At 44.3% G+C, this 22,439-nt stretch overlaps 1 protein-coding gene across 1 annotated transcript in view; it reads right to left on the bottom strand.

Moving 5' to 3' along the window:
* Nucleotides 1-2,162: 2,162 nt before the first annotated feature.
* Nucleotides 2,163-22,439, bottom strand: part of HCF101 (ATP binding protein) — a 68,579-nt gene continuing 48,302 nt past the window's right edge. The window contains exons 8-15 of the mRNA XM_087681379.1: nucleotides 22,316-22,385; nucleotides 22,142-22,237; nucleotides 20,957-21,046; nucleotides 20,817-20,870; nucleotides 3,191-3,314; nucleotides 2,983-3,107; nucleotides 2,752-2,874; nucleotides 2,163-2,660 (exon numbers count right to left, since the gene is read on the bottom strand). Of these exons, the coding sequence (XP_087537505.1) occupies nucleotides 2,439-2,660; nucleotides 2,752-2,874; nucleotides 2,983-3,107; nucleotides 3,191-3,314; nucleotides 20,817-20,870; nucleotides 20,957-21,046; nucleotides 22,142-22,237; nucleotides 22,316-22,385 (904 nt within the window). The 3' untranslated portion in view covers nucleotides 2,163-2,438. The remainder of the gene's footprint in view (nucleotides 2,661-2,751; nucleotides 2,875-2,982; nucleotides 3,108-3,190; nucleotides 3,315-20,816; nucleotides 20,871-20,956; nucleotides 21,047-22,141; nucleotides 22,238-22,315; nucleotides 22,386-22,439) is intronic.

Consider the following 22,439-nt stretch of genomic DNA (forward strand, 5'->3'; position numbering starts at 1 on the left):
AGGAGACTGTAGCATTGATAGTTGTCCATAGTCCATGTGTTTGTATAATATTGAGCCTTGCTGTATGGATTCAATTTCCCAAGTCTATTCTCTCTCGGTTCATGTGACCTTGTTCCTTTCTATTCTTTGTGTTCACAATAGTCTTGAGAGCTCCATCTCTTTGCTTTTGTTGCCCCATACCATTCTAATATTATCAAGTAGACCTAGTTATAAATGAAGGGTTACATAAGAGTGTCAATGAGGAGCGAATAGGGTGAGACTCAAGGATGCTCTATTTTATGGTTTTACAAAATCGAAAATACTGAAACAATTGGATGCACTCAATCACTTTGCATTAAACTTGTATGTAATATATCAAAATTTATACCATGGCTATAAGTGGCTAAAGAATATGCATTTTTGTGTAGAAGTGTTGCTAACTTGGGTTGTCCTTTTACTTTTTGGGGTTGTCACCTTATTGGCCCCTTTACCCTAGATTGTCATGCTAAAAATATAACTATGTTAAAAGGAAATGTGAGTAAAGGAGTTCTTTCTTTTGGTTGCCTTTAGAATGAGATTCTTTGGGTTGCCATTGTATTTTTGTTTTGTTATTTCTTATGTTTTGGATAAGAGGTGATGAAAGATGAAAAATATCTAAGGAAAAATAGTTAAAAATATACATAGATATCTATCTCTACCCTAACATATGTCAATATCTCTCTCTCTCTCATTTAAAATTTCCTCTACTTATCCAATTCACTTTCAAATATCATTTTTCTAAGGCAACCCTTTGTGATTCATCACCTTGTATTAGTGATGAGAAATCATATTACACTAAAAGATAATTTTGAGATAATTTTGAGAGTTTTATATATTACAATTTTTCATAATTAAAATAAAAAGATGGAATCCCAACTTTAAAGACAATGATTCATTTGCCATTTCTTAAAGTAACATGATTAAACATTTATTTCACTTAAATAATGTAGATAATGTATTAAAGTAAAATTTATCATACCATTACAAAGAGTGCACCATGGTAAACTTAAAGGCCATATGGAACTTACATTTCCTTTTATTTGCCTTTCCGTGCAAGCTCTTCATGAAATTTCACAATCAAGCACTAAAGTGGACCCTTCTTTCTTCCATGCATTTTTGCAAAACATAAATTATGCTTTTATATAAAATGTGGAAACTTCTTTTATATGTGAGAGATTACAAAGGATCCCCCTATATTCAGGGGGTTCAAATTAAGGAAACACAATGCATCGTGCTTTATAATGTTTATAGCCTCATGGAAGGTTATAAACATTGTCATTGTCCATCTCTAACTATTGAAGCGAATATATATTGTGCCTTTGGTGATGCAGGGCGCAGGGTTTGAACTCACACCCCCCTCAAACTCAACCCACACCCCCCCAATTGGCCCATCTCTAACTATTGATTGGCTAGGAATGAGAAGAAACGGGATACTCAGCAAGCTCACATATTTGTGTTCCGTGACTTATTGGTTACACATTGATGCCCTCTACCTTACAAAGGTAGGTGGCCCGGTTGACCATGCGTGTAGTATATAACGTTGCTACTGTAGTATATAACGAGCAATGCTAACAAAAGGGTAATCCTTCACCATGCGGACTTGCTAACTCCCTTCTTACCATTTCCTCCTGACTAGTACTTCCTTACATGAGACAGCTTGTAACTGTTGTACGTCACGAAGGATTGGACCAACCTCCCATAGCTGGTCTCACTGCCAAAGTAACTTAACCCTTCCATATCACGACTACGGATCGTAATACAGTTACGATCTTGCATAAGACATCGCTTGCTTGAATCAGTAATTCCGCCATTACCTTTCATTCTCTCCAGATTCTCCGAATAACTGATTGGCAGGCCAGAGCTACCACCTGACTAGATCATTTCCTCCCCTGGTTACCTTTCAACTTTAACCTCCCAATTCTGGCTATTGCCTGTTATGATATTTGAAATCCTAACGTCCCATCAGATCGCGCACTTTGTTTGGTTCGATTTGTTTATCAGTTTTGGATTTGTGACCTTTCTATCCCCAAATAACACCTGCCATCTTCTCAATCCTCGGATTAGATTTGTTTATCAGAGTAGGATTTGTGATCTTTCTACCCTTGAATAAGAACTGTCATCTTCTCAATCCTCGGATTTCTAACTTCCGGTTAATTTGTTGCAGTGCTCATTGTTACAAATAATCTGCATCCATAGCCTTGTAGCTTCTAAAGTGGAGATATCTTAGGCAAAGATACAATTTACCCTTCGAGGCTATGCCTGCTAACTCTAATCTTTGGTGGAAACGAGGAGGTTAATAGGCATAAGCAACACCCATCTACATTTGGATTTTCAGAAAGAATGGACTGATCGACGAAGAGATAATTTACATCTCTGTGATCTTCATACGTTACAACACTACTAGACAGTTCATATGTCAATTATAGCTGCTTGTTGCCAGCGTTTCTCTCCTTGAGAGCTTTGGCATGTTCTAGGATGGCTGCTGCAGCAGAGACACTACTCAGAGATGGCTCTATGGTGCTTTGTTGTACCTCTGGAACAGAGCCTGCTTCTGGGTTGGAATAGGAGCCATTTTGCTCAGCCATAGGCTCAGCCTCATCCACGAGTCTCTCAATAGTCTGAAGTTGATCAAATGGGGCAACCTGTTTGCAGCCACGAGTTTCACTACTATGTAACTATTTATACAAACCCATATTATAGAAACCCAAGAAGGTAGCGCTTAAGTCCCTATACCTGATTAAACCCATCTGGCCATGTTATTGACACCGCATAGTTCCCCAATGGCCGCACAGATTCTGGCTCAATATTCTCAGGAACGTCTGCAGATTTCAGTCTTTGTTCCCCTGTCCATTCATCCTGCAAGGAGCCATGAAATACATGATGAGTTGAATATCGTGAAAGCATTTTCTTCACTGTGCAAAATGTAGTTTACCCAAATGCATTGATACACAGGATTATACGTACAATACTCTGAGCTGATCGATCGTTACGACGGACCGTCGCAGGATGCAGCAGGAACTCTTCAGAAGATCCTGGGACTTTCACTCTGAATGCTCTAAAGCTCTTGTCATAGACAACAGCTGTTGCAACTGTAGAAAAAATATTCCTGACTGGTTAGCCATGGCAAGTTTATGGGTCAAAATCTCTCAAGATCTTTTAGGATGAGGTTTACCTTGCTGTCTGAGCTTAGCACACTGCTGGACAACACAAACACCGATATCTGAGAATGTTTTTGCTACATCACTGACAGGATCACTGACTACCTCAGGTTTCCCACTATCTCCAGACGCTGAGAGCTGACACAAATAAGAAACAGATAACAATGACATATGTTATGCATAGTAGGTAAAAGTTTCCATACGAAGCCATCACAAAATCACCTGCAGACAACCCCATGTGATCAAAGTTAAGACATTCTTCCTCTGACATCCCTTACCTGACAGATTACTTGTAAGGACTCAGAAGTGTCATTTAATTTCAAGCAGCTATATTATGATGTCAACAAAGACATGATCACTCCTAGGTGGGGCGTACTCTCCCTGCTCGTGCCATCACTCCTGCTATTAGCATCGCCTCCCTGCTCATCTACTTTTCCATAAATCTTCACTTTTTGGCATCCGAGGAGGCAAATCTCCACATGAAGAAATGAACGCATGCTACGTCTTTCTTTTCTGAGCAAGAAAAGGCCATTCGTGTTAGCATGGCAACTTAATGGCTGTTATACAAGACAGCCGCATAGCAACTGGTGCATACAACAGTTGGCTGTCCCTCCCAGAATTCAAACAAATAGAAAAGCTCCCTGCTCATTCATTCTAAACTGTAGCAGAAGATATGAGCTGTTTCTCACAGCACACCAGACATGCCTTCAAGGACTGTCTTCCTTTTGACACCCCCTTGTTATCCAACAAAGATACAGGCTGCCAGACAGGTATTGACAGTACTCTAGAGCAGCAAGTGGCTTCCCTCCTAACTGTCAACCTTTCCAACTGGGATACCAATACAGCTGTTTCTGGAAACCCATGTGCGTAAAGTCCCAAACATAAACAAATGCAGAAATCCAAGAATGGAATGACAGTTTTATATTTGCTGATGTTGCCTGGCCATCAAGTTGAGCCACTAAAATGCATTGATGCTTAATTTATTCTTCTCAAAACAGCCCCAGAAAGCAATTGTTTGAATATTTATTTCTAACTTTTGGAGGGTCACACCAGGATTGTGCAAGAAACTTATATAATTAACTCCCTTCCAACAATGGTTTGTGTGATTGCATAGTACATCAAGCTGCAATTGCAGCTTAGGACACTTCGTCTTCAAACTAATTTGGCATCGAGATCAGAGGCGATCAGCTAGCCGGTAGGAAGACTTCTACGAACTAGGTTGCTACGATAGTACCATAAGAAGATAAGTTGAATCTGCATCACATACTTGAAGTAGCTAGTGAGCTAGCCTTTAGCCCTGCATTTCTCAAGGAGTAATTTCTTCTCTATGTACTCTTTTAGCCCATATTGATGAGATGGTACATGCAGTCTATTGGGTGTAAAGGCCCTTGCGCTACTCCCATGTGTATATTACTTTACACATGTGAACTCACCCTTGTGGGTGTAAATGTACCGTACCCTAAGTATGAATACATTCTTTTATTCTTTGTGTGTACCACACTGGTAAACACCTATCTGTGGACTCTCACTCTCACACTCACTCACTGATCACTAAACTCCTGCTGCACCTCGATTGATGGGCGTACTCTCTTTGCTTCTGCTCGTACTCATCCAACTGGTATCACAGCTTGACGGTCCAAGCTGATAGACGTGACAGGCAGCTGCAATAACGTCTCCTACAGGACAAGTGCAGGCAGCACTCGCAGTCTATGCGCAGGCAACAGTCGCAGGCCGCAGTCGCAAGCGACAAGTGCAGGGGATAGGCCCAGGCGACAGGCAGGCAATAGGTGCTGGCGGGTATCCAGGTCATCCCGACGGCTGGCAGGCGACCGGTCAGCAGGCAGCAGGCGACATGCCAGAACAGTCAATGCTTAGATTTTTTTAAATCATTATTTAATTCCTTTGGAGAATCGGGCCCCTCATCTTACCGGGTGTTCGTGTGTGCAAGCAGAGAACACAAATCTCTACAAATTTACTCCTGAAGTTTGGGGCTTTTCCTAGATTTGGCAGAAATTTTGGGGCTTTTTTACATTTAAGTGAAATTTTGCTTGGTTGAACCAATTTCATTGAAATTTGTGCACTCTTGGACCCCGAAATTGGGGCTTTTGCAGAATTTGTGAAATTTCTGTAACATTTGTCTGCATTAGATGCTTAGGAAGATGTTTTGATGCAATTGGGGCAGATTTACTCCAATTTTGGGGCTTTCCACATCGGTGATGCACTTTGAGTCGGTTTGAGCTTTGACAGTGAAACTTGTAGCAGATTCACTGCTGAGTGGGAGAAATTATTCACTTGGGATATTTCAAATGTTGTAAATGGCAGCTTTTCTTGGTATATGTATTGCTAGATGCTCACTATGCAGTGAAACAGTGGTATATACAGCACTTGGGTTATTGCATTTGGGCATTATGGTGATGTATTACTGAAGCGGGAGCTGTTGTTAATGCAAATGTATTAGATTTGATGTGTGTACATGCTGTAATTAGTATTTGAGACTAAAATTGCAGCAAAGCATCTGCTTCTTGGACATCTTGGAAGTACAGGTGTGTGTAATTGCTATTATATTCAGCAACCTTGCTATTGGCTGAAAGCATTGAGCACTTTATTGCAGTTTTTTATTACTAAAGATGGCTCATAGTGCATCTACATCTAACACAAAGAATCTCTTTGAGATTCGTAAATTTGATGGCAATGGCTTTGATCTTTGGAAAGATCGTATGCATGGTATACTCTTTCTGAAGGATTGTGATGATGCCTAGGCAAAACATAAGCATGTTGCTTTGCCAGATGAGGATTGGGCTAAAATGAATAAAAGGGCCATTACATACGTTAAAATGGTTGTTACAAATGATAACTTGGTTGATATGAAGGGACTTGCTACTGCCTATGCAGTTTGGGAGAAAATCAAGGCTACTTATAAGAATACAACTCCTGTCAATCAAGGACATCTGATGCGAAAGTTGGTCAACTTGAAGCTTGATGAGTCTAAGCCTGCCTTAGAGCATTTGAATGCTTTCACTGGTATCTTAAGTCAGTCATAGGATGCAGGCTTGCCAGCTTTTGATCCTAAATTGAGGGCTATCTTCTTGCTCATGACTTTGCTCGATTCATGGGAAGCATTGGTTGTATCATTGAGTAACAACTCCAACTTGGCATCTGATGGTATGCGTGCTTCTATTCTCGATGAAAAGATTAGATGCAAGGCAAGTGGGAAAAATAGTCGATTAGCCTACAATGTAAGAGAAAGAATTGAGAAAAGATCAAATGCTGCAAATAAAAACAAAAATCGCAACGAAAGCAAGGAAAAACAGCAAGATAACTTGTTATCAATGTGGTCGCAAAGGGTATAAAAAGCCCGATTGCAAGTACTTTAAAAGGGAACAAGAACGCAAGGAGCAAGCTAATGCAAAAGGAAAAAAGAATGAAAAGGATCACAGCTCTATCCCTAAAGAAATAGAAAAAGTAAATGTGGTATCTAGTGTCGTTATTGAGGAGATAGAATAAGATAAAGATGCTAATTTGCTGGTTGCATCTTCAGATCCACATGGTCTGACAGTGGAGGACATGTATATCACTAAAAGGGATGTGATAGATGCTTTGTTGTCAGCCCATGATGGTTTGTCACAATCTTGGATTGTTGACAACAGTGCTTTTTTTCATGTAACTCCATCTTTGGAGTGTTTTTCTTTTTATACAGAAGGTAACCTTGGAAAAGTCTATCTAGGCAACAACCATACATGTGATATTGAAGGAATGGGCACTAAACACCTGGCTCTTGAAAACGGTCAGGAATTGATCCTTCATGATATTAGGTATATACCTGACATCGAGAAGAGCTTGCTTTCACTTGGGCAGCTAGACAACAATGTTTACTTCACTACTTTTAGTGATGGAATGTGGAAAATATAGAAAGGGTCTACGCTAGTCACTAGAGGTGGCAAAAAGAGCACTCTATATTATCTCTACTGCAAGGCACTTCCTGGAAAGTTTGTTACAGTTGCTGAAGTGTAGTCACACATGGAGTTATGGCACAAGCATCTTGGACACACCAGCCAAAAGGGTTTGCATGCACTTTCTTCACTTGGAAGAGTTGATGTGAAAAACTCAAAGCTTGACTTTTGTGATGATTGTATTCTGGCTAAACATGTAAATAGTCCATACTCTCATGGAGCCTCTAGGAAGGCATGTATCTTGGATTTAGTTCATTTTGATATATACACCATGCCAATAAAAACTCACTGGTTTTTGTTATTTTGTGTCTTTTATTGATTACCATTCTAGAAAGCTATGGGTTTACTTGCTTAAGCAGAAAAGTGAGGCATTGGATGCTTTTAAAAGCTTTTATGCATTTGTTAGTACTCAAACGGGTTTTAAATTGCAATCCATAAGAACAAATAACGGAGGATACTATGTATCTAAAGAATTCAATAAGTTTTGTGCTGCCAATTGGATTAAACGGGAGCTTACAGCTTCTTATAATTCATCATCTAATGGTATGGCTGAGTGAATGAATTGTACGCTATGTAAGAAGATACGGTGCATGCTGTCCGCATCTAATCTCCCGCAATCATCTTGGGGAGAGGCACTCAAAACCGCGGTGCATATCTGGAATTGATCTCCACATCGTGTACTTGATAGTGACATTTTTTAAAAGGTTTGATCTAGCAAACCTGCTTCATATGACCACTTAAGAGTCTTTGGCTATGAATGCTATGTACATGTACCTATTAATAGCAAGACCAAACTTGACATGAAATCTCATAGAGACATCTTCATGGGTTATGGATATGAAGATGAAATGGGCTATAGAGTTTGGGTCCAAGCATGAAAAAGATGCCACGCAGCCGAGATGTGGTATTTAATGAGTCAAAGCTGCTAAAAATGTCACATCTAATGACTCAGACAAAAAGAAAGTGAAATTTTAGCATGATCAATTGCTTGAACAGCCATCAGCCACTAAAAATTCAGTTCCATTTGATGTTGGTTATGATAATCAGCATATCATCATTGAGCCAAATGAAAATGGGAAGCAAAGGAATGCTGAAAATCAGCTAGGGCAACAAAATCAGCATGCTGAAAATGAATTACAACAACCTGAAAATGTATTACAGCAACTTGAATATGCAGTTTAGCAGCCAAATAATGAGGTCATTGGCATTCCTTTGGATGTGGATCCATTATCTGATAACACAGATCGTTGGCTAAGAAGATCTACACGTGTCAGAAGACCTATACAAAGGTTTTATCCCTCTTTGGATTGCATTTTGCTCACAGCCGAAGGTGAGCCTCTTACGTATAATGAGGCTTTATCATGTGAATTAAAGAAAAAGTGGGAGCTAGCTATGCAAGAAGAAATGAAGTCATTGTATCAGAATGATACTTGGGATTTAGTTTCATTATCCAAAGGTAGGAAAGCCATTCCTAACACATAGGTCTATAAAATCAAATGTGTGGATAGCAAACTCGAATACAAAGCCAAACTTGAGGCTAAGAGCTATACACAAAAGGAGGGCATTGACTTTCAAGAAGTCTTTTCTCCTGTTGTCAAAATGACCATTCTTCGGGTATTATTTGTCATTGTAGCATCTATGGATCTTGAACTTGATCAGATGGATGTTAGAACTACATTCTTGCATGGTGATTTGGAAAAAGAGTTGTACATGAAACAGCCTGAAGGTTCTGTTATACAAGGAAAGGAGCATTTGATATGTAAGCTTAAGAGAAGCTTGTATGGTTTGAAATAGACTCCTAGACAATGATATAAAAAGTTTGATGCCTTCATGCTCTCACATGGGTTTAAAAGAAGTAATGTAGATCACTTCTTATATATTGGGAAGGCCGATGATGGAAGCCTTACTATACTTGTGCTTTATGTGGATCATATACTTATTGTTGATAAGTATAAAAGCCAAATTAATTCATTGAAAAAACAACTGAATTCAACCTTTTCCATGAAGGATTTAGATCTAGCTGAACATATTTTGGGCATGCATGTGACAAGAAATAGAAAGCAACAGCTCTTGTTTCTCTCACAAGAAAAGTACACTAGCAACGTACTTGATCGTTTTTCTATGGTTGATGCTAAGCCATTTGGTGTTCCTTTACCACCATATCTTAAGCTTAGCAAAGAAGATTGCCCAAAAGATGATAAGGTAGCCAACTCTATGAAGGGTGTTCCTTATGCTTCAGCTTGTGATTCACTTATGTATGCTATGGTTGCCATTAGACCTGACATTGCTCATGTAGAGGGAGTTGTGAGCAAATTTATGTCAAATCCTAGCAAAGCACATTGGGAAGCAATGAAATGCATTTTACAGTACCTTAAGGGCACACAAAGAAAATGTGTTTGCTATGGAAAGGGTACATTAGATTTGCAGGGGTATTGTGATGCAGACATGGCAGGTGACTTGGATACTCGCAAGTCTACTAGCGGGTACATTTTTACTTTGATTGGTGGGGCAGTTTCTTGGTGCTCTAGATTACAAAAGATAGTAGCACTTTCTACCACAGAGGCTGAATATATTTCAGCCACTGAAGCTTCAAAAGAAGTTGTTTGGCTTGGTCGTTTGGTCAAGGATTTTGGGCTGCCCATTAAAACACCTATACTTGGATGTGATAGCCAGAGTGTTGTATGCTTGGCTAAGAATGCCATTTTTCATGCATGTACCAAACATATTGATGTTAGATATCATTTCATCAGATAGGTTCTTGATGATGGTCTAGTCACACTGACTAAGATCAAAACACAGGATAACCCTGTAGATGTTCTCACGAAAAGTCTTGCAAGGGCTCAACATGAACATTGCATTCGACTAGTGGGAGTTGATTAAAGGTTCGCTTAGGACATTTAAGTGGAAGATTGTTGGGTGTAAAGGCCCTTACGCTACTCCCGTGTGTATATTACTTTACACATGTGAACTCACCCTTGTGGGTGTAAATGTACCGTACCCTAAGTATAAATACATTTTTTTATTCTGTGTGTACCACACTGGTACACACCTATCTGTCGACTTTCACTCTCACACTCACTCACTGTTCACTAAACTCCTGCTGCACCTCAATTGACGGGCATACTCTCTTTGCTTCTACTCGTACTCATCACATTCCATGGGCACTTGATGGGGACAGCTTGGACTAGTACCATGCATGCATGCACACTTTATTTAATATGCTAAATATGATACAAGGGGCCTCAAACCTCTATGTCTGTGTTAGCAGAGTATTTGTCAGCTCATGTGTGAGTCTGAGCTTGATCTGGGCTGGGCATTTTTATTAGGTATTTTAGGTATTTTTCTGGTGTGGCATTTTATGCCAGTGGAGCATTTTATGCACCAGTCGGTCAGCTTTAATGTTGTCCGACCAGCATTATTGCTCCCCACTTTTTCAGCCTATTTATACTCAGTGGCTCCTCCTCAGTCAGTCACTTCATCTTCACCATCTGCAGACTCTGTGGAGAGAGGAGTCAGTGCCAGTGCCCACGCAGCCAGTGACTCACTGTTGTATGCGACTGTCTCGTGTTCAGATATATGGATTCCATTTCCCGTGCATACATCTGAGTTCTCATCTGTATCGTGTTCTTTCTTTTCTCTTTTTGTCTTGTGTTTCAGCAGTTTATTTCAGCACATGTTTATGCTTCCACCGCTGCTCCACTTCTGACAGTCTGAATGTTCACTGATGAGATGAGTTGAGAGTGGTGTTGGGAACATCGGGAACAGCTCTGAGAGTATGTCAATGGTAGAAGAGGGATCAAAACATTGTCCTCTAAAGTCAGTTGGATGCTGGGATGATGGATAGTAGCAAAACACAGCTCTAATAATGATGATGACTGGAGTAGGCTGTCTGGCAAGAAAAATAATGGTGTCAGCTAGGTGGCCTGTGCAGGCTGAAAATGCAGCATGTACAGCAAGAAAAATGCAGTATGGAGTAGTTAAAGATGATGGCAATAGCAAGCCATAGCCCCTCGAGGTACACCACAGGCTGGGAAGCAGCTGGATGATGCCCTTTACTGACAATGATATTCTCCAAGCAGCCAGCAACAGATAAGAGTGATGATGACAATCAAATAATGACCAATGGCAGCTCCAAATGGGGTGTGGACAGCAGTTGCTGGCTGAAGGTTGGAGTGATAAAATGAATCGCTGATAAATGGGATGCCAACAACCATCACTGTCTATAGAGGATTTTGATGCATTTGTCCTACTGTTCAAGCCACCACCACCTATTGAGATCAAAGAACACCCAGAATACAAAGTAGAGACTATCCTTAATTCCAAAATCCCTCATGAAAGACTTGAATACCTTGTTCATTAGAAGGGCTATGATGTTAGTGAGCAAACATGGGAACCAATCTCCAACCTTTGTTAAGCACTTGCTAAAGTAAAGGAGTTTCGCCAATGACATCCATTGAAGCCAAGAGTCGGAACCATGAAACCCCACCGCTCCTCATGGAACTCATCGCTAAAGGAGAGGGTAATGTCATGGACACCAAAAAATCTAGTATCTTCTCAAAGATTTTGAAAAACTTTGGAAGATTCTAGAAGGTTCTAATAGATTCCTTGGACGATTCTAGGAGAGCACTTGCATCTGCACTTACATCAACGTTGCTTATGTCACTGCTTTTTATTAACAATGCTTATGTCATCAATGATGTCATCACACTTAGTCTCATACGCTTATGACAATGCTTATGCCATCTAATATCTAGGAGCTTCTCCTTAGCATACTTGACTCTAGTATAAATAGGCATCTTGAGCTGCAAGTCCTTCAATGTAGCCAACACTAGTTGTGAGGCTCCTACAAGGTAAGTCCTCTCCAGCTCTAGTTCAAGCCTTGCATCTCAAATTTTGGTCTTTTCTTGTATACAGTCTAGTCTTGCATTAGGTTCTTGTCTTGTATTGTGAATCTAGCCTTATTGTCAACATCATTGTATCAATCTCGTACCACAAATATATTGTTGTACTCCATGTTCTTGCAATAAAAAATCAAGTTCATCTTCTTCTTCAAGTTATTCTCGTGTAAGTTGTGAGGCGACAATTCTTATTCTTGCCAAGTTCTTGTTGCCATTATAACACTCATCATAATCAACTATGGCCATAGCATTTCTGCTTTTCCAAGAGAGGACAGCCTCATATTTAGACCAGTGGAGGGTTCCAACTTATAAACAAGGTCTCATAAATCTTGGGAATCCAACAAATGCTGCATGAGATTGGACCAAGTGGTAAAGTTTCACTGTTTTAAACAAGTCTTATCACTGAAGGCCTTTTTGGCACTACGGATAGATGGAGAGAACTATGAGGTGTCACATGGGTCTGTTGTGGTGGGAAGGTAGATCTAATGCTTGGTCATACATCCAGCACCAAGGTGCTTGGTATGGTAACCTTGCATCCTTGCCCAATTGAAGGTGAAATCGCCAAGGCCCAGTAGGCATTAACATAAACGCAAACTGTGGCCATTCGAATGACATTTGGGTCTTGATATGCTTGGGATGGATACCCTTGCATGTAGGTCTCTGTGGATGCTTGGTTTGGGGGATATATCAAGACCACCAGTGCACCTCTACCACCCAGCTATGCGATAGGATAGGTGCCTTCAGGATACATCCCCAAAGGTTGTGTACTCCCCCTGTAGCGTATTGTTTCAGGGGTGATAAATTGGTGATTGTGCAGTACAGTGCATGCGTGAGGTGTGTGGGATAGGTGGGAATGAAAAGTATTATTATGAACCACAAGAAAAATCTGTTGAATCAGAAAGTAAATGGGAGGGATTCGTCTTCTATTTCTTCTTGACCCACCTACATTAAAATTCATATATTGGTTTGGGTCAAAGTTATCATAGTACTTAAAACCATACCTTGCACATTAGGAGTTAACAAAGAAGGATCAACTGAATGTAAGATTTGCTTAGCTTTCACCAATCCTAATGGGTTCAAGTGGACTGGATATGGCATAGTCCCCATGTCAGTGTGTCCTCTTTTTCAACTAGGAGATCTGGATCCTCATCACCATCGTAATCGCAGTGCTATGCACCTTTCTCCAGGTTGTATACAATGTCTTTTTTTTTGCAAGTAAAATGTGGCTAAATATATTACTCAGAAGGCTGATTACAACAAAGTGCTCATGCTCAACAAACTAGCTGGAGCTTATGCAAATCACCAATACATAATGTATACAAGTCTCTCAAGCCAGTCTAGAGGGGATGGAGGCAAGAAGCCATGGAGGGGGGGTTTATCGCTATCTGGGGTTGCCTGCCTGCATCATGAAGAACAGGTCCTGGCCGCCCCAAGTGCGTAGAAAGTGAAAATGGAGCTCCTAACGAGCTCAAGACTCACCCTGCCCCTGGTCCCACCGGCCGCAGAGGTGGATGATGGATGTCCAAAGCTCTGCCAAAGTCGCCTGTACTGAAAGGCACTCCCCACCAAAAACCTCCTGACAGCGTACCTTCCAAATGTGCCATCCTGTAAGACTCCCTATGATCTCCCATACCTTTGAGCGGTCTGCTATGGGCTCCAGTACTTGGCAGCAGGGTAAAGCCTCGAAGCCGACCACTGCGTAAGACCCAGCCTCAATGATGAAAACCATGTCTTGCATCGTGGCCTCATACAAAAGGTGACAGCCCTGGCTGAGTGCCTGCTAGCAAAAAGCCCCCCACGAGATACATCCAAGGCTGGGTGCCACACGGTGGAAAATACGGCAAGCTCCTCTCCACACAAGCTGTGCCGCCTCGCAAGACCAAAGATAATGCTTTCGGGTTTCCAAGTGCTGCTGTGGGCAGCAGTTACACCCTCCATCTGCTGCATCTGGGCCAGCCAACTTCCAACCGCCAGACCTCCATGTGCCAAAAGCCAAAGGGAATACAACACCCTCCTCGGCCTCCAACTATCCCATAGGCGGCGTCAGAAAGTCCGACGGAAGGCATACGTGATGCTGTACTCCGCCTAGTATCTGCTTCGCGAAGGCGCCCAATCCATGTTCTCCTGCATCAGTACATGTCTATCAATCCTCGTTGTGTACTCCAAGAACCTCAGTGGCTTCTTGGCGACCGCAATGGCCGGCCATAGCCACTCTCCAAGGCCCCACTCCAACTCATCAAGTGGCCTACTCTCCCATATCCAAAAGCGCCACTCCCGGAACTCCTCCCAAAGCACATAAGGGTCCAGACGCCAAGTCTTCCCCTGGAGACCAACCACACGAATCCTCCTCCAAGGACAATGATTTCCTCATCCTACTGCCCTTTGTCAAGGACTAAACGCCCCCCATCCTCCACGGTGAAGAAAATCCCATAGGGGGCGCCGCCCACTCTACATGTCACCTGCAGGGGGATACCTGCCGGTGAGAATCTAGCGGCCCACACCTCACCAGGCTCCACCGGCTCTCGGATCGAGGGGTCAAGCCACTCCTGAGGGATCACTGAGTCAATCTCCCTTCTCCTCACCTCAACTCCTCGCGCTGAAAACCTAATGCCCACTGCAACACCTCCCGATCCACCATCGTGTACACCTCCCACCACGTCTTGATAGTATGAGCAGGACCAGTCTCCCATCCAACCCACTGGATGTGGGGGAACTCGCCAATCTGTATCCCATCCCGATCTCTGACCAAGGGGTTCCAAACCACCGACTGGTGGTCTATCTCCTCCTGGCATCCTGGGGACCTCTGAATTAGGGCCTTGTGGAGGTCCTGCCACACACGAAGTAGGCTGCAGAGGAAGGAAGATCTGGGTGGCATGATCTTGGCAATCGTAAAGATCCATCTCAAGGATGGCCTCCAACCACCACCAAGCCTCAGTCTGCACTCCTGGAGACCCTCCTGCAAAAGGACCTTCCAGCTTTGCCCTCCTGGTGTGAGCCCACAAACTACTAGCTTGCCCAAAAGGGCCAAGCTTTGGAACTTTGGGTCTATCATCCCAAGCCCTCCCTTAGATTGATGCCGGATGATGGTCGCCCACGCCACCTTGGCCCGAGAATCCTTGGAACCGTCTGAGCCAACCCAGAGAAAATTCCACACTAGGCAACGAAGCTGAACTACACAAGACGAGGACAAGCACCAATACGAGGCAATGTACCAAGCCATCGCTAGGAGGATCTCGTTGACCACCAGCGCTCGGCTTGCTAATGAAAGGCGGACAATACTCCAGCAGGTTAGCTTCCGCCTGATAAAGTCAAGAACTAGAAGAAACTGCTACGCAGGAGTGATGTCAAGTCCCACCCAAAACCCTAGGTATCGGACGGTCTTGTCCCCTACACACCCATTTGAACCCCAAGTGGACGCCCCACTCTGTGCTAGAGTCTGGGTCTTAAGAAAACCAACTGACTTTCACCTGTTGATTTTCACTCCAGTTGCAATGCAAAACACCTCCAGAGCTAGTCTCACTCTCTCCAACATCACCTCATCATCCTCTATATAAAGGGCGGTATCATCTGCGTACCCCGAATCTAGTAGCTCCGTCTCCTCCCTCACCGGAAGTCGAAGGCCATGTAGCCCGCTCACATGTGATCGTAGGAAGCAGGACATCACCTCTACAAAGAGAACGAGCAGATACAGGGCAATAGGACAGTGTAGCCAGACAGATCTCTCTAGCCAAAACTCCTCCCCCCTCCTGCCACCTATGAGAACCCTACTAGTGGCAGATCTGTAAAGTGTAGAAACCTCGCAGATCCATGCCTAGGGGAAGCCCAATCTCACCATGGTGCCCTCTAAGAAGCCCCAGTCAACCCTGTCATAGGCAATCTAGGAGAAGTACAGCCAATCCCTGACCGTTGTGGTGGGCCCACTCGGTCGCCTCAAAGAAGGTGAAAAAATTGTCTAGGATGCTCATATCCTAGACAAAACCTGTCTGTGTGTCATGAATGATGTCTGGAAGCACGAGGCGGAGTCGTCTACTGATCATCTTGGCCAGTGCCTTATAGGCCACTAACAACAAGGTAATCGGTCTTCACTGGGAGAGCTCCAACCGGTCTCTCCCTTTGGGGATGAGTCTCACAAGACCTGCCGATAGACTCCCTGGAATCCGTCTTGAACTGAAAATCTCCTGGAAGGCCAGCAATAGAGGGTCCTTCACCACCTCCCAGTAGGTAGTAAAGGCCTTAGAAAGACCATCCTCACCCGAGCATTTTTGCCCATCCTATGCATGGAAAGCCTCCGCCAATACCTTCTTTGTGGAGGGGTCTAGGAGGGAGCGTCCCATCTCCTCTCTGACGAGGGACGGAATGCAGTTCCAACCCTGTTGTCTACAACACTGTCCTTTAGCTAAAATTGCCTCCTACTGAAAAAGGTGTCTGTAGTAATCAGTGGCAATCTCCATCACCTCATCTGGGCTCAAGCGAATCCTCCCATACTGTTCACGAAGGCTGCGAATCTAATCTCGTGAGGTGCGAGGCTAATGCACTTGAAAAAAATCCCTGCACATCATGTCCCCCTTCCGCGCCCAAAAGGTTTCGGAGGTACGAAAGGAAAACTCCAAGCGCTTGTCCTCGAGACCAGCGAGGGCTGCACGCACGCGCACCTCCTACGTGTGGAGAGTGGGATCCCCTGGAGCCTCCTGGAGTAGTCTCTGCGTGGCTGCTAGATCTCGCCGAAGTGCTCTCTCCTCCTCCTAGCTTTGTTGCATGGTCTCTAGGGCTGCCTCTTGGTAGATCCTACTCGACTCAACTAAGACCCCTGCAACCTCCTCTACGATCCGGTCCCTCCTGTCCCACTCCCTAGTCTAGAGCTGCTCAATCTGCCTCCTCACCTCCTCCCTCCTATAGATCGAGTCAGGGCTCCAACAGGATTGTGTGTCAAGGGCCGAAGCTGGAGCATCAAGTGTGAGGAGAACCGCGCAGCGATCAAACAAGGTGGTGCAAGCTAATCACCCTACCTAGTCTCCTTGAAAGCACCCCCACTCTCCCACATAAAACCTGTCTAGCCATTCCAAGAGAGCTCCACCCAACCGCATGTATCCTCAAGAGAAGTCCAACGACCTCTCCTTCCTATGAAAAGCTGGGTCTTGTCAAGCATCACGTGCTCCTACCGTAAGGAGGAAGACTTCCCATGCCTCCTGCTCCTCCCTTGCCATAACTAGTAGTCTCAGCCTCTACCTTGCTCGTCTTCTAAGGTTTCCAAGTTGTTGAAGTCTCCTCCAATAATCCAAGAGTCCACCTTTGGAAGTCCTGCTGCAATCTCCATCCAGAACCTGCTGCATGTCCTAACCTCCATAGGAGCATAGACATTGAGGACTCCAAGGCATGAGTCCCCCATGTTCAATCTAATCCATAGGACTCTTCCACAATCGTCCCGTGGTCACACACACAGGTGGTAAGCCTCGGGCCAATAGAGGTGCATACGCCTCTACTCCTACCGTAGGAACTGATGGAGTACTCCCAGTAGGTGTGTGAGCTGCCTCGAAGTACCTTCCCTACCTAATGGGCTTGGGCGGGGGTGAGCTTGTGCTTCTGCAGAAGTAAGATGTCGATCTGTCCGGTAAGGGCAGGCTGCAACTCCTACTGAACAATCAACTTCCTGGAACCACATGCCCCACTATAGTGGAGGCTATTCACATTCCAAGATGCTAGATGTAAACTCATAGGGAAGCCTGTGACTGACTGAACATGCATCTGTTCGGTGTGGAAGCTGATGATGAGGAAGAAGAGCTATGGGGCATGCAAATGCGCTTTGCTGCAGGCCTGGAAGGTGAACTCCATTCCCCCATGGAGGCTCTCGAGCGGGGGTAATAGATGCTCCAAGCGGTACCACCAGGGCACCTATCATCCATGCTGAGAGGTGTGACTATACACTCGTAGAAGCGGGCAGCCTGTGCGAGGGGCCACTCGATTGCATCCATCGATGCTCTCCACTATGGAGGGGCCCAAAAAATAATGCTCAGATGTGGGACCTCAGCTCTAGCCCATCACTTAATGTCCATCACGCACCATCGCCACTGCTGGAAAAAGAGCGCTAGTCCTCCTTCTCCCATCCACTGGGAGATGTGGTTTACAACCTGGCCCTTCACCTCCTCCTCTATCTATGTCATCGTCCAGTCTCCTGAATGAGAGGTCTGAAGGAAGAAAGCATAGTTTGGTCCATCCGGTGGTGCTAGTAAATGGACCTTGCCACTCCTTGACTAGCATACCATGAAGATCCCCATCTCCAAAGGTAGTGGAAACTCTCCACACTCTGCAACTCTCAAGTAGGACCACGGACCACTATAGAAGAACTCCTGTGGGAGCAGTTGTGCCTGTCTAGGAAAAGTGTGACTTGCGATTGGGTTAGATGAGCTTGTGGCTGTGTATGTGTGTGTGTGGAGGGGGGGGGGAGTCACATGTACTAGGTGAGGATCAGGGGAACTAATTGGCGGGAGAGATGGTGGGGAGGAGGAAGATCGAGGGATGGTGGGGTGATCGGAGGTAGGAGGCAAGTGTGGATGGGGGGGGGGGGGGGGGGTCTTGGAAGGGGGAGGCTATGGGATAGGGTTCGGGGGGGGATCCATGAGGAGGGGGTGGGTGTGGGGGCTATGGAATCTTAGGTGGGGTATCTTGTGACGCCTCCATGGGTGGTGGAGGTGGAGATCTGTGATCTTACTAGGTGGGATGAGCTAGGGGGTGTTGTGGGATGCTCTGCCAGGGGTCCGTCGCTCGCCTCCTGCTCTCTGCAGCCGTGGCTGTGTCTGAGGGGCTGATTGAGCCCCCCTGTCGTCTCCCTCTCTGTCAACACTGGACCCGTGTAAAACCATCAACATCCACCTGCGGGCCTGTCGGCAGAGCCGCCTTAGCTACAAAGCGCGTGCAATCTGCTATGCCTGATGCCCAAAGTCATGGCATCGTAGGCACTACCCTAGCTGCCCAATCACAATAACCTACTGCCTGAAGGAGTGTTTGACTGCCTCAATATCCAGAAACTTAGGTGTGTTCTTTGTATCTTTCACAGCCACCCGTACCTTCAAAACTCCTGCGGCGGATGTCACTGCATCCGCAAAGGAGGCAGGAAGAACTGTCCCGAAGAGCCGTCCAAAGTCCTCCACTAATTGACGATACTCTACCGCCAGTCCGGGTAATAGTAGGGTGACCAGGTGTCTAAGAAACCTGTTGTGGAGCACGAATTCTTCCCCTGTGAAGCCACTATACCAAGGAACCATATAGATTGACCCCTTTGTGGAGGCATAAGGTGAGCTATCCACTAGCTCATGGGCTGCGTCTGTAGAGATGAGTCAAACCATGAAGATCCCTTGACCCATGAGAACTACCTCCGCAATCTACATTGAGCCAATGCGTAGTGTGGAGTGAAGCCAATCCCGAAGTTGGGCCCTAGATGGGGAGTGTCCTACGACCTGACCAAAGATTGTTGTTTCTTTCAATTCCAGCTCTGTGGCACGGACGGCTAAGAGTTGTTCCTTAGAAAGGACGATGCGTAAGGTGTTTGACTGGGGGCACTCGCAGAATGCACCAGCGTCTGACCAAAGGTTTCCATTGCGCATCCCTGTGCTGAGCACCTACCAATCAAGCTGCTGTGCTACCCGGGGGGGAGGAGGGGCATATGTGCAGTTTTCTGGCAGGGGAGGGGGGCGCAACACGTCACAGGATGGCAGGCGAAAGATGGGAGCAGCACGGGGGGGTTCTACAGGACAAGGGCCAAATTGTGAGGGAGGCGGGGGGATTGCCTGGACGGCGGGGGGGGGGATTGCCTGGCGGGAGGGGGAGGCACAGCGTGCCACAGGGTAACAGGGAAGGAGGAACCGGGGGTTGGGGGGGGGGGGGGGGGGGGGGGGGGGGGGGTGGGGTGGGGGGGGGTGTGGGGTGTGGGGGGCGCAATGGTGGCGGCAGCAGCATGACGGGAGGAACTTTCCTTCCCATTTTTGTGTATACAAGGTCATTGGGATGGTATCCGGAAGGGATAGGAGTAGAATCTCTGCATATTCATCTTCTCTGATAAGGTATTAGATCTTGGGGGATTCCTTTGATCTCAAGGGGATCTTGTGTTCAGGAAGTTGATATTTGGTACCAATCCCTCAGAGCCTCGATGGACAGGGATATCAGCACCAATGAGATAGACTCCGAGGGGGGCTGCTTTGGTGAAGATGGCTGAGACATCTCTTCTTGTGTTCTCACTTACTCTTCATTGCCAAGATTTCTCATCAAGGTTTAGCTGTTGATATGAGCACCTGGCTAAAGAAATAGCTGAGCACAGATAGAGAAACATGAAGTGTACAACAAACACAGTGTGTGGAACTCAAGGTGCAGAATGCTCAAATGAATGAATAATATGCTGAATATAATACAAGGGGCCTCAAATCTCCATGTCTCAAAGACTGGGGATGAGGTGAGCTGAGAGTGGGGTTAAAGATTCTGGGAACAGCTCCAAGAGTCTGTTGTACTAGTAAAGGGTCCCAAAACACAGCAGGCAGGAATTCACCAGGCATCCAGACTCTATAAATACTGAAAAGTGTGATCTTAAAATCCTACAAATATGCTGGGAATAAGAAAAATGCATGGAAATCACATGTACACTGCAGTAGCATAGAGAACATTCATTCAAATTGGTAATGATAAAGCTTTTCCATCTTTCTATTACTGTCAATGTCTTTGCCATGCTGCATGAGGAAAAGAAGTTACTTGAGGCATTTATTTAAAACATGTCTAAGGCTAGATGCAGTAGGTGGTCCTGTACTTACATCGGGTCTGATTGGCAGTTCATACAGGAAAGGTATCCCAAACTTCTCCACCACCTGCAATCATCACATTCTCAAAATCAAACAAGGGGTGGCAATCATTAGCAACGATCAGGTTTAGTACTGAGTTCAGAGTAACTTACTTCTTTTCCAGAACCCCTGCCAAAAGGATAATACCGTTTCCCATCGGCATCAAAATGGCACATGTTTTCAACAACAGCTATACATGGTACCTGCACACATTCAGGCACAAAAGCTTATATGCGGTGTTTCCTGTGAGAAGTTTAAACACTCTTGGTTGCATTTCTTTACACCATCCGGAATTATGTATTTTACCGTTCCTTGTGAGGAGAATGTCAAAAAAGCACTCATTAAGTTAAATACAAATGTCGTGTATGATTTTTTGCTTTAGCTTGTGTATTTAGAATTTCAATTATTATCTTTACACTCCAACCTGCAGACAGTCACAGAAGCTAGAAAGGAAAAGGGTTTCCCAAAGGTGACGTTACATTCAAATAGACCTGAACTCTTGGGCTTAAAAAGGTTTCAAATAGATTGCATGCTCCTGGACTTTGTACTATTAAATAAAATTTTTGAAGCCCATACCATTATGGACTGTCACAATGAGAATGCAAGTTATGTCCAGCACAAAATATACAGATTCAAGTAGAGAATTCATGTTTGGGACCTGGGGGAATTGCAGGCTGATTAATGGATCCTTAAGTAATTATAATCATGGTTTTCTCCATATGTTTCCACACACCAAACACATGTAGGTATAGAAGTACATGACCCTAATTGTGTTTTTGTAAAAGCAATAACATATACATTATTCAGAATGCTGCAAAAACTTAATCCTCAAATTTCTACTTTCAGACTTCATTATCCTTGCCAAAAGACGTTTTTGTGAAAGCAGCTCATTTTAATATTTGGGACCCTATTTTCTTAAATCCCATAATAGTCAAGTATGTTTGGCCTTTTCTATACAGGTATGACATCACTGATTTCCCATGTCCGGTTCAATCAATCATACGAGTATGGTTCCAAACATGAATATAATCAGGGTGCTTCGCATTGATAAACATGAACCAAGATTACTGTTGGTGCACACAACCCCTTACTAAGATGGATTTGAGACCACCTAAACCTTCCATATTGCAATCACACTACGTAGAAATGCTCTAATTGTTCTTACAAACAAAGTGCCAAACAGCCATTCGAGATAGTGAAGACAGCTGCACACAGATCTGAACTTACATGAAAAGACAATATTTCCATACATAGAGAATGCAATAGGCAATGCAGACCAGTTCTGGATGTTTTCTGACCTTCAATTTGGAAAACATCCTCACCCCTTTGGCAACATCAATAAAAGCTAGCTTTTGGGGAGTTGTGACAATCACAGCTGCTGTCAAAGGTACAACCTGCAGCAGAATCTTCAGACTTTTGAGCTTCCAAACTTGAGTGATGTACTAGATACCAATGTTGGAATAGACACGCACCTGGCATAGAGTGAGTTGTATATCACCTGTTCCCGGAGGCATGTCTACTATCAAGTAATCAAGCTCCCCCCTAGTATTTGGATTGCACCAGAAAGCCAATAATTAATAGACAGGCACTATGTGG

The sequence above is a fragment of the Lygodium microphyllum genome, chromosome 7 (genome assembly GCF_053477565.2).
Source record: "Lygodium microphyllum isolate KBCC chromosome 7, Lygodium_microphyllum_v1.1.10, whole genome shotgun sequence".
Taxonomy (NCBI): domain Eukaryota; kingdom Viridiplantae; phylum Streptophyta; class Polypodiopsida; order Schizaeales; family Lygodiaceae; genus Lygodium; species Lygodium microphyllum.